Source organism: Terrapene carolina, unplaced genomic scaffold, assembly GCF_002925995.2.
Source record: "Terrapene carolina triunguis isolate 2854851 unplaced genomic scaffold, T_m_triunguis-2.0 Scaffold30072, whole genome shotgun sequence".
Taxonomy (NCBI): Eukaryota; Metazoa; Chordata; order Testudines; family Emydidae; genus Terrapene; species Terrapene triunguis.
In genome coordinates, this window is record NW_020694423.1 from 5016 (window position 1) to 21204 (window position 16189).

The window sequence follows — 16189 nt, forward strand, 5'->3', positions numbered from 1 at the left end:
CTTCCTTAGAGGTTTTTACGGTCAGGCTTGACAAAGCCCTGGGTGGAATGATTTAATTGGGAATTGGTCCTGCTTTGAGCAGGGGGTTGGACTAGATGACCTCCTGAGGTCCCTTCGAACCCTGATATTCTATGATTCTATGATCCAGGGCATATAGTGTACTTGGACTTTCAGAAAGTAGTTGACAAGGTCTCACAACAAAGGCTCTTAAGAAAGGTAAGCAGTCATGGGGTAAGAAGGAAGGTTCTCTCCTGGCTCAGTAACTGGTTAGAAGATAGGAAAGAAAGAGTAGAAATAAATGGCCAGTTTTCAGAATGGAGAGAGGTAGCTAATGATGTCCCACAGGGATCTGTACTGGGACCACTGCGGTTCCACATATTCATAAATGATCTGGAAAAAGGGGTAAACAATGAGGTGGCAAAATTTCCAGACGAGACAAAATTATTCAATATAATTAACTCCAAGGTAGACTGTGATGAGTTACAAAGGGATCTCAGAAAACTTGGTGACTGGAGAACACATTTTTTTGTTGACAAATGCAAAGTAATGCATATTGGAAAAATATAATTCCAACTATACATACAAAATGATGGTTCCAAATTAGCTGTTACCACTCAAGAAAGAGATCTTGGAGTCATTGTGGCTAGTTCTCTGAAAACATCCACTCAATGTACAGAGTCAGCCAAAAGAAAAGCTAACTGAATATTGGGAACCAGAGGTGCTGGATATGGAATGCCAGGACAGGCTAAGCCTCCCCTGGTGCAGCTGTGGCCTCCGGATGCCAGTTGCGGGGTTTGCACAGGGAAACAGGTTTGCTTATAATGATGTGCCATGTAGGTTCCAGTGTGGCTGAGGAAGCTTACAATTTTTATAATACTGTTGCACATTTTCTTTCATGCACGGCCACCAATCCACGCAGGTCAGGCACTGCATGGTTTTATTTACCCCTTGATGTTCTCCTAACAGTGTGTTGTGTACCAGGTAGATCATTTTCCTGCATAACTGGGATGGGACTGCTCACACTGGAAAATGTTCTCCGAGGTACATCAATATCCCCTTGTTTTTATACAACTTTGATTTGTACTTTTGAAATGGTGAATTTTGTGATAACGAACTTCTAGCTTTTTGTTCCTTTTCTGCTTTTGACAATGGTCTGATTATTTTCACTATTTCCTGATCCTTTGCCTGCAAAGTTTTTAGATCTGGTACCCCTGTGCTGAATTGCTCTTTTGCTGCTCCTATTGGGGTCAAGTTTGAATTTGCCATGGGGTCTATTTGCCTGGGTTTCTTCCATAGAATCCTACTACAGGATTCTCTTTTTATTTTTATTTTTTTGGCTAATAAATCAGCATGATGATTTTCCTGAGCATATGGCCCTAATTTACTATGATCTTGCACTTTCTGAATTATGGGTCGCTGTTCTGTAGTGGATACTTCACAGGCAGTTTGCCAATATTCTGCAAAAGTGATGCATATTTAAGTGGAGCTCCATCTGAGGATGTAAATCCATAAGCATCCCATACTAGTGAAAAATATTTTGTAAGTGAATTATATGCCCAAGCTGAATTTGAAAAAAAATATCAAAGGGTGGCTCTTTGTAGTAATAGACAGTTTTGGGCATTGTTCCAATAAGCATGCCACTGTTGAAAGTTTCAGATATTGAGCAGACTGTGGAACACGTGAGCGTGATATTTCCCACACAGAAGGAAACCATGCCTGTTTTTCTTGGATTTACTTTAGTTTGGACATTGGTAGAATGGGTATTTGATTTTGGAGGGATACCATAAATTCCCAACCCTGTTCATAATTTCCCTTGATCATGATAGCTAGATTCATCAACGAAAGAACAATAAACTCTGTGATTTTTAGATGGGATGGCATTAATGTGAATAATTGATTTAAGGGTTTCTCTTGATTTACATCTGGACACACAGGAGGGTTTCCAGAGTATAACAGAGCCTCTGGCAATGGAGATTGAATCTGCACTGGGGCCACTATTATTTTTGCCTTGCAATAACAAGGTCCAGTGTGCCAGTCGAGCATTAGACACTTATTCATCTATGACTTGATTAGAAAGCAAAAACTGGAAGGGTGTATGCATAGAGAATACAAAACTATTGAATCATAGAATATCAGGGTTGGAAGGGACCTCAGGAGGTCATCTAGTCCAACCCCCTGCTCAAAGCAGGACCAATTCCCAATTAAATCATCCCAGCCAGGGCTTTGTCAAGCCGGGCCTTAAAAACCTCCAAGGAAGGAGACTCCACCACCTCCCTACGTAATGCATTCCAGTGCTTCACCACCCTCCTAGTGAAATAGTGTTTCCTAATATCCAACCTAGACCTCCCCCACTGCAACTTGAGACCATTGCTCCTTGTTCTGTCATCTGCCACCACTGAGAACAGCTGAGCTCCATCCATTTGATTGGATTTAGGCCAATCAAATGCAAAATGTTTGATTGCCTAGATGGTGGCTAATAAGTACTTCTCACAAGTGGAGTCATTTTCCTAGAAGCATATGCAATTGGTCTGATTTTTCATGTCTTTTTTTAAGAAGCTACTGCTGCATGTGGAGTTGTACTCACAGATCCCTCTAGATTATATGGTTTTCTGGGATCTGGGTGATCAGCACAGGTACCTGCATTACTGCTTGCTTTAACTTGATGAATGCCTTTACATACTGGTCCGTCCAGACTCAAGCAACTCCCTTTTTCAAAAGATTGTAGAGTGGACCTGAAATGTGAGAAAAGTTAGGTATGAAGTCCCAATGGGATCCTGCTATGGCTAAAAATGGGCATACAGAATTTATGTTAATAGGCACAGGCAATTCCCAATTTGCATCCAGCTTCTGTTGGGCAGGTGTCTGACCTCCTTGAGGCAATATGATGTATAAAAAAGAATCTTTAGGGACCATTAGTCGTACCTTTGTTGAGTTACACTTAGGGTATGTCTACACTATGAAATTAGGTCAATTTAATAGAAGTCGATTTTTTAGAAATCGATTTGATACAGTCGATTGTGTGTGTCCCCACTAAGTGCATTAAGTCGGCAAAGTGCGTCCACAGTAGGAGGCTAGCATCGACGTTCGGAGCGTTGCACTGTGGTTGCAATCCCACAGTTCCCGCAATCTCCGCTGCCCATTGGAATTCTGGGTTGAGCTCCCAATGCCTGATGGTGCAAAGACATTGTCGCGGTTGGTTCTTGGTACATGTTGTCAGGCCCCCCTCCCTCAGTGAGAGCAATGGCTGAGAATCATTTCACGCCTTTTTTCCGCGCAGACGCCATACCATGGCAATCATAGAGCCCGCTCAGATCGCCGCAGCAGTTATGAGCACTGTAAATGCTACACACATTATCCTGCAGTGTATGCAGCACCAGAACCTGCAAAAGCAGGTGAGGAGGCGACGGCAGCGCAGTGACAAGAGTTATGAGGACATGGACACAGACTTCTCTCAAAGCACGGGCCATGGCAATTTGGACATCATGGTGTTAATGGGGCAGGTTCATGCCGTGGAACACAGATTCTGGGCCCAGGAAACAAGCACAGAATGGTGGGACCGCATAGTGTTGCAGGTCTGGGATGATTCCCAGTGGCTGCGAAACTTTCGCATGCGTAAGGGCACTTTCATGGAACTTTGTGACTTGCTTTTCCCTGCCCTGAAGCACAAGAATACCAAGACGAGAGCAGCCTCCACAGTTCACAAGCAAGTGGCGATAGCCCTCTGGAAGCTTGCAACGCAAGACAGCTACCGGTCAGTCGGGAATCAATTTGGAGTGGGCAAATGTACTGTGGGGGCTGCTGTGATCCAAGTAGCCAATGCGATCACTGAGCTGCTGCTATCAAGGGTAGTGACTCTGGTTAATGTGCAGGTCATAGTGGATAGCTTTGCTGCAATGGGATTCCCTAATTGTGGTGGAGCGATAGACGGAACGCATATCCCTGTCTTGGGACCGGAGCACCAAGGCAGCCAGTACATAAACCGCAAGGGGTACTTTTCAATGGTGCTGCAAGCACTGGTAGATCACAAGGGAAGTTTCACCAACATCAACGTGGGATGGCCGGGAAAGGTACATAATGTTCGCATCTTTAGGAACTCTGGTCTGTATGAATGGCTGCAGCAAGGGACTTACTTTCCAGACCAGAAAATAACCATTGGGGATGTTGAAATGCCTATAGTTATCCTTCGGGACCCAGCCTACCCCTTAATGCCATGGCTCATAAAGCCATACACAGGCACCTTGGACAGTAGTCAGGAGCTGTTCAACTATAGGCTGAGCAAGTGCAGAATGGTGGTAGAATGTGCATTTAGATGTTTAAAAGTGCGCTGGCGCAGTTTACTGACTCCGTTAGACCTCAGTGAAACCAATATTCCCATTGTTATTACTGCTTGCTGTGTGCACCACAATATCTGTGAGAGTAAGGGGGAGACGTTTATGGCGGGGTGGAAGGTCGAGGCAAATCGCCTGGCCACTGATTACGCGCAGCCAGACACCAGGGCGGTTAGAAGAGCACAGCAGGGCACGCTACGCATCAAAGAAGCTTTGAAAACCAGTTTCATGACTGCCCAGGCTACGGTGTGACAGTTCTGTTTGTTTCTCCTTGATGAAAACCCGCCCCCTTGGTTCACTCTACTTCCCTGTAATCCATCTGCCCTCCCCTCCCCCCTTTGATCACCACTTGCAGAGGCAATAAAGACATTGTTGTTTCAAATTCATGCATTCTTTATTACTTCATCACACAAATGGGGGGATAACTGCCAAGGTAGCCCAGGAGGGCTGGGGCGGGGAGGGAAGCACCAGATGGGGTCGTGGAAGAAGGGAGGAGGGAAGGACAAGACCACACTGCACTTCAAAACTTATTGACTGCCAGCCTTTTGTTGCGTGGGCTATTCTTTGGGGTGGAGTGGTTGGGGGCCCGGAGGCCCCCCGACCGCGTTCTTGGGTGTCTGGGTGAGGAGGCTATGGAACTTGGGGGGGAGGGTGGTTGGTTACACAGGGGATGCAGCGGTGGTCTGTGCTCCTGCTGCCTTTCCTGCACCTCAACAATATGCCGGAGAATATCAGTTTAATCTTCTAGTAGCCTCAGCATTGCATCCTGCCTCCTCTCATCACGCTGACGCCACCTATTATCTTGATCCCGCCACATGTCCTCGTGGTCATTTTGTGCTTTCCTGCACTCTAACAGTGTCTGCCTCCATGCATTCTGCTGGGCTCTTTCAGTGTGGGAGGACTGCATGAGCTCTGAGAACATTTCGTCACGAGTGCATTTTTTTCGCCTTCTAATCTTCGCTAGCCTCTGGGACGAAGATGATACAGGGAGCGTAGAAACATTTGCAGCTGCGGGAGGAAAAAAAGGGAGAGTAGTATTTAAAAAGACACATTTTAGAGAACAATGGGTAGACTCTTTCACGGTGAACCAAGCTGTTAACAATACATGGTTCCAAACAACAACACCCTCATTTCCCATACCAAACACCTGTTGGGTTGGCCATTTCAAATGGGTTGGCCATTTAAAAGGAGGGGCTGCAGTTTTTGGGTTAACGTGCAGCACAAACTCAACTAACCCCCCCCCCCCCCACACACACACCCTATTCTCTGGGATGATCACTTCACCCCTCCCCCCACGGCGTGGCACACAGCGGGGATGATTTCTGTTCAGCCACAGGCAAGCAGCCCAGCAGGAACGGCCACCTCTGAATGTCCCCTTAATAAAATTCCCCTATTTCAACCAGGTGACCATGAGCGATATCACTCTCCTGAGGATAACACAGAGCGATAAAGAACGGATATTGCTTGAATGCCAGCAAACACCGGGACCATACGCTGCCATGCTTTGTTATGCAATGATTCCAGACTACGTCGTGCAGGCTCTGAGTGGGCCCAGACTGTTAGGTAAATTTTATTTAAAAAAAAGAAAGAAAACACATCTCGATAATCAGGCTGTTTCTAGATCGGGGTCGGCAACCTTTCAGAAGTGGTGTGCCATTTTTAGAAGGTCTCTTTCTATAAGTCTATAATATATAACTAAACTATTGTTATATGTAAAGTAAATAAGGTTTTGAAAATGTTTAAGAAGCTTAATTTAAAATTAAATTAAAATGCAGAGCCCCCCTGGACTGGTGGCCAGGACCCGGGCAGTGTAAGTGCCACTGAAAATCAGCTCGTGTGCCGCCTTCGGCACACGTGCCATAGGCTTCCTACCCCTGTTCTAGATATTAAAAGAGCATCTGACAAGGCTTAAACACCAAGAATGGCTTTCTTGAGGTCCAGGTTAAAGGTTACAAAAGAACACAAAGGTACCTGTGTTAGCACAGTGGAATCCACAAGCTCAAAATAAAGAGATAAACCTAATTGTGTCAAGCTAAACATTTCCTGTCCTACTTATATATATCTGTAGTTCCAAATGAGCAATTCTAGGGATAAATGATGAATTTTTATACCTGGCCCAAGCTTCTTACAGCATATCTGCTGCTCTGTCTCTCCAGCCGGGAGAACAACCACACAGACACAAAGGGGAAGGTTTATTTCCCCCCCCAATTTTAAAAGTTTCTAGTCTTCCCATTGGCTCTTTTGGCCAAGTGCCAACTCACTTCCTCTCACCTAAGCATTTCAGTGAGACTTCTTAGCTCTTTACAGGTAAGGCAAGTAGAATGTCACTACTAAGAAGGATTTCTATAGCTAACTGACTGGCTGGGTGGCCATAAAAGAGTGCTTCCCCCACACACACACCTCATTTACCACAAACACTGAATTTCATCTGCCATTTTTTTGCCCAGTTGCAAAGTTTTGTGAGATCCCTTTGTAACTCTTTGCAGTCTGCTTTACACTTAACTATTTTGAGTAATTTTGCATCATCTGCAAATTTTGCCACCTCACTGTATCAGTCCTTTTCCAGATTATTTATGAATATGTTGAATAGAACTGGTGCCACTACTGACCCCTGGGGGACACCACTATTTACCTCTCTCCCTTTGGAAAACTGACCATTTAGTCCTACCCTTTGTTTCCTATCTTTTAACCAGGTTTCAGAGTAGCAGCCGTGTTAGTCTGTATCCGCAAAAAGAACAGGAGTACTTGTGGCACCTTAGAGACTAACAAATATATTTGAGCATAAGCTTTCATGGGCTACAGCCCACTTCATCGGATGCATAGACTGGAACATAGAGCAAGAAGATATTTATACATACAGAGAACATGAAAAGGTGGGAGTGGCCATACCAACTGTAAGAGGCCAATCAACTGAGATGAGCTATCATCAGCAGGAGAAAAAAAACTTTTGAAGTGATAATCAAGATGACCCTTGGAAGGTGTGAGGATACGTAACATGGGGAAATAGATTCAATTAGTGTGATGACCCAACCATTCCCAGTCTCTGTTCAAACCTAAGTTAATTGTATCTAATTTGCATATTAATTCAAGTTCAGCAGTCTCTCTTTGGAGTCTGTTTTTGAAGTTTTTTTGTTGTAAAATTGCCACCTTCAAGTCTGTCACTGAGTGGTTACAGAGGTTGAAGTGTTCTCCCACTGGTTTTGAATGTTATGATTCCTGATGTCAGATTTGTGTCCATTTATTCTTTTGTGTAGAGACTGTCCGGTTTGGCCGATGTATATGGCAGAGGGGCATTGCTGGCACATGATGGCATATATCACATTCGTAGATGTGCAGGTGAATGAGCCCCTGATGGTGTGGCTGATGTGATTAGGCCCTATGATGGAGTCACTTGAATAGAAAGAGTTGGCATCAGGCTTTGTTGCAAGGACAGGTTCCTGGGTTAGTGTTTATGGTGTGCGGTTGCTGGTGAGTATTTGCTTCAGGGTAGGGGGCTGTCTGTAAGCGAGGACTGGTCTGTCTCCCAAGATCTGTGAGAGTGAGGGATCATCTTTCAGGATAGGTTGTAGATCTTTGATTATGCGCTGGAGAGGTATTAGTTGGGGGCTGAAGGTGACGGCTAGTGGTGTTCTGTTATTTTCTTTGTTGGGCCTGTCCTGTAGTAGATGACTTCTGGGTAGTCTTCTGGCTCTGTCAATCTGTTTCTTCACTTTCTTTTAACCAGTTACTGATCCAGGAGAGAACCTTCCTTCTTACCCCATGAGTGCTTACTTTTCTTAATAGCCTTTGGTGATGGAACTTGTCAAAGTCTTTCTGAAATCCAAGTACACTATATGCCATAGATCATCTTTGACCACATGTTTGTTCCCCCCATCAAAGAATTGTAATAGATTGGTGAGGCATGATTTCCCTTTGAAAAGCTGTGTTGATTCTCCCCCAACAAATCATGTTCATCTATGTGGCTGATCTTTCTCTTCTTTACTAGAGTTTCATTCAATTTGCTTGGTACTGAAGTTAGGCCTGTATTGCCAGTATCACCTCTGGAGCCTATTTTGAAAATCACCATCACGTCCGATGTGCACAGGAAGGTATTTTCCCCTAAAGCTTGTTACATCCCCCCTCTATGAATACTTTCTGCACCACCCAAGGGGGTTCCTCCCCTCCCTGTTTGAGAACCTCTGGACTAGATAATCTATTCGCTCCTTCTGGCCTTTAATTTTATGACTCTATGAATTATTGTCTTGCGTGGATCTTTATCTTGGCTGCAACTTGAACAAGTTGCTATTCTGAATATTGAAAGGCACTCAAGGATAGATGCACTTCAAGAAGAATTGGTATTGTCACAGTAAAATAAGGATATATGGTCCCTTTACCCTCCTGTCTCTGGGGGAATCTCATAATTGTTCCACTCTTTGAACTGGGAACAATACCCCATCTATGCTAAATGCTTCTCAACATGCAGGTCTGACTGGACACCTCAGTCTCTTCCCTTCAGGTGCTTGTGAGCAGTGCTATACAGTCACCCCAGCCTCCCTAAAACAAATAGGTTTATTAACAAGCAGAAAAAAGCATTAGGAAAAGTGGTTAAAAAGTAACAGGTAGCTGTCCTATGTCTACACACATCTGTCTCTTGTATCACTGCAAGCTAAGTTAGACAGGTTTCTCTGGAGATATAGGAAAAGAACTGGCCCAACTTCCATTCTTTTGGGATGCCAACGAGCTCCTGGTACCCAGCCTCGTTTCCCTGTGTCACTGAGAGCATCTTCCCATCTGTTTGCCCCTTTCTTGTGGAAGCAGCCTTTGCTGAAACCTGTGTGAGTCTGGGACCAGTCACCATAGTTCTGAGCCATGGCCAAATTGTGAAGCTGACCTTTGTGCTCAGACAGCTTTCTCCCAGCCAGATGCCTAAGATGAGGCCCCCGTGTCTGTTGCTCCATTGTTTGACAGTTAGACCCCATGACACTCCAAATCTCACCTCAGATACAAGTCGGGTAACTGTGCTGAACCTCCCAGCCATCCTGTGATGCTCCAACACTCCCTCATAAATCCACAACCTATCCCTCACTGTTACTCCTGAGTACCCCCACATTAGCCACAGACACCCAGGGGCTGGACTCATGGGGCTTCCCAGAAGCCGGCTGTCACAGGAGGCTGTGATAAGAAGCCTTTTATAGACCAATGTCAGAGGTGTTGCTCTGTGGAACCCTGACATAGCCCTGATCTTAGGGTCTCAGAGTATCTGAGCACCTTGAATGTATTTATCCTCCCGCCACAGCTGTGAGGCCCCACCTCCTGCCTCATCTTTTCACACTAGGCCCTTCCCCCTACTCCACCACTTCCACCAAGACTCCTACGCCTGGCTAGGCAGGAGCCAGGCCATGGTAAGAGGTGCCCTGGGAGCCCAGACTGCTATAGGGAGCCCGGACTCTCCACCTTCCCTCAGGGGTACATACTGAAGGCTGTGGACACAGACTGGGGACACATTTTGGGCCCTTCCGGTAATGCCCAGGACAGGTGGAGGGTCTGGGACTCCTCACAGTGGCTCTGGATCCCTGAGCAGCCTTTACCATGGCCTGGCTCTGGCTTCTCTCCTGAAGAGAGGGTGGAGTCTCAGGCAAAGAGGAGGAGCGGGCGTGGGGTATTGGGGGAAGGGATGGGGCAGAGAGAGGGGCTTCAAATGAGAAGAAGAGGGGCATAGTTGGGAGTCACAGAGGGGATGGGGCTTCTGCATGTGTCCCACTTTTTCCTTTTGAAAAGGTGGTCACCTTACAGTGAACAGGTTGGGCTGGGATAGGAGATAGCTGTGTTTCTGTGTGGGAGATGAGTCCCATTTCCACCCCTTTGCATTGCTAGGGCAGCAGAAACAGAGGGGACAGGGAGGGAATCTGGGTCTGAGTCTCTTGCCAGGACTCTTGTGTGTCAGACCCTCACTCACACATAACTTTTTGAATGTATTTATCCTCTCACCACCTCTGTGAGGCAGGACAGGGTTATTATCCACCTCTACAGAGGCCATACTGGGTCAGACCAAAGTTCCATCTAGCCCAGTATCCTGTCTTCAGACAGTGGCCAGTGCCAGGTGCCCCAGAGGGAATGAACTGAACATGTAATAATCAAGTGATCCATCCCCTGTCGCTCATGCCCAGCTTCTGGCAAACAGAATCTAGGGACACCATCCCTGCCCATCCTGGCTAATAGCCATTGAGGGATCTATCCTCCATGAATTTATCTAGTTCTTTTTTGGACCCTGTTATACACTTGGCCTTCACAACATCTTGTGGGTTCCAGGAATAGCGGCTCCAAGAAGCAGTCATTTAAGGTGTCAAGAAACTTTATCTCTGCATCCCATCCTGAGGTGACATGTACCCAGTCACTATGGGGACAGTTGAAATCCCCCATTATTATTATTGATTTTTTTTATTTGAATAGCCTCTCTAATCTCCCTAAATATTCCACAGTCACTATCACCATCCTGGGTAGGTGGTCGGCAACGTATCCCTACCACTATATTCTTATTATTAGAGCATGGAATTTCCACCCACAGAGATTCAGTTTGATTCATTTACGACTTTTACTTCATTTGACACTCCGTCACCAGCATGACTTATTCTGTTCTTTCAATATATTTTGTACCCTGGTATCACGGTGTCCCATTGATTATCCTCATTCCACCAAGTGTCTGTGATGGCTAGTATATCAATATCCTCAATTAATACGAGGCACTCTAATTCACCCACCTAATTATTTAGCTTTCTGAATTACATGATGTATTTGACTGTTTCTCAAAAGAGCCTAGCTGTATTTTATCATCTTCCATCCTCTCCTCCTTACTAGGACACAGAGAATCTCCATTAGTCTATCCTCTCTAACGGATGTTGCTGTCCAAACGATGTGCTCCTCTGCACCTGTCAGCTTTTCCCCAGCCCTTAATTTAAAAACTCCTCTAAAACCTTCTTAATGTTAAGCGCCAGCAATTTAGTTCCATTTTGCCTTAGGTGGAGCCCATTCTTCCTGTATAGGCTCCCTAATTCACAAAGGTTTCCCCATTTCCTAATAACACACGCAGCACTGCTCAGCCTCGGTGTCATTACAGTCAGCTGGTGGTGGACTTATCAGGTGCACAGTTCACAGTCATCAATGAGGGAGGAGCTGCCTAAATGTCTGCTCCTGGGGCTCCTGCTTTAATCATGTCTCTGACACGACTCAGTCACATGCACCTGGCTGAAGGCAGAGGGAAAAGGGGGTGACTGTGTCACTTAAATAGCTCCTGAGCACAGCTGTTGCAGTGCTCATGGATCATGCAGTACCTACTGAATGGACAGTAACCAATTTATCAAATATTGCCCAGTACCCAGAGCGCTCAGGAAGGGCGAGGACCGGAACTGAAGAACAGCTCTCGGCTTTTTCCCTGGCTCATGGATGTTTAACCGGAGACAGAACAGGGACAGGCCAGGTGTAATGGGAAACAACATCCACCTTCCTTGTCTTTATTGACTCTATCAAGAGGAATCCTGAGGTCGGAGCAGGCAACGATACAGCTCTTTATAAGCAAACATCACACTGGTCCCCTGGCTCTCCATGAACACAGACACATTGTAAAAGTTGCTAACTTCCTTGGTCTCCTTCCCCCAGTGTTCTAGCCTCCCTCACCAGCCCCTCTCCCATTCTTCCAGGCCTTATACCCTGTCTGAACCTCTCTTTACAGAGTGGAGTTCAGTAGATCATGTCATCTCGGATGTAAGGTCCTGAATAGAATAGGTGGTCGTGGCCCGTGTTTTTCATCTCCCATGTCACTGGGGCTGGAACCAAGTGATGAACTGACCCTTCACTTGAAGAACACCCTGATTATCCTCGCTCGAAGGTGTTTGCTTTTTACACTGTACACAATTGGGTTCATCAGAGGCGGGACAAACAGAGAGATGTAGCCCAGGAGAAGGTTGAGCAACGGAGGAGAGTCCTTCACAAATCTGTGTATCACACCCAAGCCAATCCGTGGCGTGTAGAAGAACAGGACAGCACAGAGGTGGGAGACACATGTGTTCAGGGCCCTAAGGCACTCCACGTGGGATGCAACTTTCAGCACTGTTTTGAGGATCATCACATATGAGAGGAAGATGAACAGTGAATCCAACCCCACCACGGTGACTGTAAGAAAGAAGCCATAGATGTAGTTGACTGTGATGTCTGAACAAGCTATCTTAATAACGTAATGGTGCAGGCAGTAGCAATGGGAGAGGACATTGGCTCGACAATATTGGTGCCGTTTAAGAAGAAAGGGGAGTGGTAATACTAAAGACACCCCTCTTAGCACAAACACCAGTCCCATCTTTCCAATTTTCGGCAGGGTTAAGATAGAAGCATATCTCAGTGGGTTACAGATAGCAATGAATCGATCAAAGGCCATCAACAGGAGTACCGATGATTCAATGAATGAAAGTGAGTGAATGAAGAACAACTGGGCAAAACAAGCATCCAGACTGATCTCCCTAAAGTTAAACAAGAATATACCCAGTGTTGTAGGCATGGTGGATATCGATAAGGCAAGGTCTGTGATGGCCAACATGGAAAGGAAAATGTACATGGGCTCATGGAGGCTTGGATCTGTTTTTATAATGAACAGAATGACTGAATTTCCTACTATGGATATAACATACACTAAGCAGAAGGGGATAGAGATCCAGAGATGGACGTCTTCCTGCCCAGGTATCCCGGTGAGAAGGAACACTGCAGAGCTGAATTCGGTGTCATTTACTACTGACATAATGTACTGGGCAGGTCCAAGGAGTTTTGAAATATCCTTCCTGAAAGAAAGAAAAAAAAATGAGACTAGATGATATTTAAGAGACATCTTCCTGATCTCAGTGCAAGTCTAGAGATTCCCGGGAGCTCAAGGAAGATAAGCTAAAGCATGGTCTTGAATTTGCACTATCGATAGGAACATAGGCAGTGCCAGACTAGATCAGACCTGTAGTCCATCTTGCCTCGTATCTAATGTCCAGTACCAGATGGTTCAGAAGTAGGTGAAAGAAGCTCTGAAATCGGCAACTATGAGATAACCTGCTCCCAAGGAAAGTTTCTTCCCAAGACCCACTAATTAGACATATATTGTACTATAAATTAGGAAGGTTTAGAGCCCTTCTAAAAGGTTTTCTGTTAAATCCTCACTACTGTAACTGGATTTTATGCTTACACATATAAACATCCAGTCCCTGTTTGAAACCTGCTAAGCTCTTGGGCCCATTGATATCTTGTAATTGGGAATTCTGCAGCCTACTTGAGCACTGTGCGATTTTACAGTTGTGACCTTTCCACTGACACCCTTTCTGGCCCTCCATTTTGGACTGCGGCCCACTGTGCCATGACATGTGTGTAAACACAGGGCAAGTGCATAGTGAAAACGGTCATTGTATTTATCTGTCCTGCATTGAAGCTATTTGTTAATGTGTTTCCTTCATGGGCAGAGGCTAAGGAAGGCAAGGGAAGGCAGGCTGCTCTTGGTCTGGTGCTGGGGCTGGCGGCTGGGTCCGCATGGCTGCCCAGCCCCCACGCTCCAGGGCCGGAAAGGCTGGGGCTGTGCCGCACACTGGGAGGGGGGAGGCTGGGAAGCTTGGGGTGCTTGGCCTCGGCACTAGTCTGGGTCACGGTCTGTTGCTGCTGTGGGGGGCTGGCTTGGCTCCATGGGGGGGTGTTGTGGAAGGGGCGGGGCCTTGGGTGGAAGGGGTGAGGATGAGGGGTTGCCTGCCCCAGGTGGGGGTTCACCGCCATGCATGGTTTCCTTGCCTAATTTATATATATATATATAATTTTCTCCACTCCTCAGGTTCTATATTATGCCACTGTCTCTTTGCAGTAGAGGGATAAATTCTTAGGGCCAGGTTCTTAATTCAGGAATAATGACTTCAACTGCATCCCTCCACAATTTACATGTAAATTCAACCAGAACTAGGCCCTATTACATTTCTCTACCAAATACTCCCAGTGATACACTCTGACCTAGAAGAATCCCTCCAAGAGAAGCTAAAGTGCTTTGCCTGGCCAAAGCTGACTGACTCCAAGGAGTTCGATTATCCTACAGGCTTCATTTTATCCTCACAGGATATGCATCCTCTCCCCATGCAAGGGTCTGTAGATATTTGGCAAGTTACACGCTAACATAGTCAGAATGGTGGGGGAGGGGTTGGCATCACAAATGGGTGAATAGTGCAAACACTAGGTTTACACTAATATCCAGTTGAGGGTGCAAGTGACTTCAGCCATGCTCATGTACGAGATGATAGGTGTAAATTACATACAACCCTTATTGCACTCTCCTTTCCTGCACCTCAGCTCTACTCTTTGCTTCTTTGCTGAAACACTGACCAGCAGTTCGGTTCTCTTAGGCCTTCTTTAAAAGATATTGCAGAGTTATTGAATGCACAACCCTGAATATAAGCGTTAGAAACAGCTTTTGGTCAGTTACCAGGAGACAGTATCATACAACTGTTCAGTGAACATAGAGTTAATAACACAAACCATTGCAACCAGTATTTGGAGTACTTCTGAAATACTTTCAAAAGCTAAAACCATTAAGTAGTAAACTTATCACTTTTCCTTCCTGTACAGATTCCAAGAACTTCGGTGCTGGATTTCAATATACCTGCATGTCATGAAATTTTGATTTGTAATATTTTTATTACAATGAGAAGTTTTGGCATAACATTTACACATCTGTACTTTAGTACACACATGTCAACCCGTTCTTTCCCCTCTGATCTGCTTTCAGAGATGATTTCTCAGGATAGAGAGTGACTTAAAATATAGTGTCTGTCATCTGGATGTCTTCAGAACCTGAACAGCAAAGAAAAGTCTAGTAGTTCCTCTGTCGCTGAGTTAATAGCTTACTGGATCCCCTCATGTTCTGGTCTGTCAGTCTGTAGCCTCTATCCGGAGTGGTAACAGGCATTGGGATCAGCATGGAAAATATTCATTCCCTGAGCTCTCACTCTCTTGTACAGAGTAACCCCAGCACCTGTTATTCAGCCACGATGAGGGCTTGCAGGAAGTGGATTTCAAAGTCAAATGTATTAATATTCATGGAAATGGAACTTCATTTCATACATGAAACTAATCTATTGCTTTCTCTCTCTGTCTTTCTCTCTCTCTCTCTGTCTATGTCCTGTATTCATAACATCCCTAGCACCCAGGAATGGCATACTGTCAGACATGGAGCTGAGCTGCCATAATATATGGACATGTTAAACCCAGTTGTTGGGATGTTTGCTGTAGAGCTATATTGGGTTAACTATTGGGATGCTGATGTTATGGCGGTATTGGATGAAACCATTGTGGCTCTTCTTAGTTTAACAGCAGGCTGCTGGAAAACAAGCAGGAAGAGAAGCAACAGCTCAGGAAAAGCCATCACTCAGTAACCACTTCAGGGAGGTTGAGAGACAACACTGGAGCTACAAGCTGAGAAGAGCCTATTTCCGGGCTCCAGTCACATCACACAGCTTGTTTTGTCAGATCTGGGAGTCTGTCCAGAGGTGGGTCAGCTGCTGTGAGAAGCTCTTCACGCTGACAGGCACAGATACCTCCAGGGATGTCTGAAGGCCTTGATCTGCCTGGGTCCCTTTCAGAGTGGGAGGGCTTGGGGTCAGAGATGTGTACAGACTGTTGTTTGAAAACCCTTTAATTCTCCCATGTTTTGCTTTATTCCCACTGTTCAGATGAAAGAGTAGTTTGGTTTTAAGAAGGCTGGCTGGTCACTCATCACACCACTAGTCACAGACTCCCAAAGGGAAGAACGACAGGACGCAGTCTGAATGTGGGAGGATTGCGAGATTCTACCCCATGTGAGGGAAGGTTACTTTCCCTGACATCTG

General features: G+C 45.6%; 1 protein-coding gene across 1 annotated transcript; it reads right to left on the minus strand.

Annotated features, from left to right (window-relative positions):
- Positions 1-12153: 12153 nt before the first annotated feature.
- LOC112120740 (olfactory receptor 51G2-like) lies at positions 12154-13089 on the minus strand. Its single transcript, XM_024219888.2, has one exon. The coding sequence runs from the start codon at positions 13087-13089 to the stop codon at positions 12154-12156; it is 936 nt and encodes a 311-aa protein (XP_024075656.2).
- Between the last annotated feature and the right edge of the window lie 3100 nt (positions 13090-16189).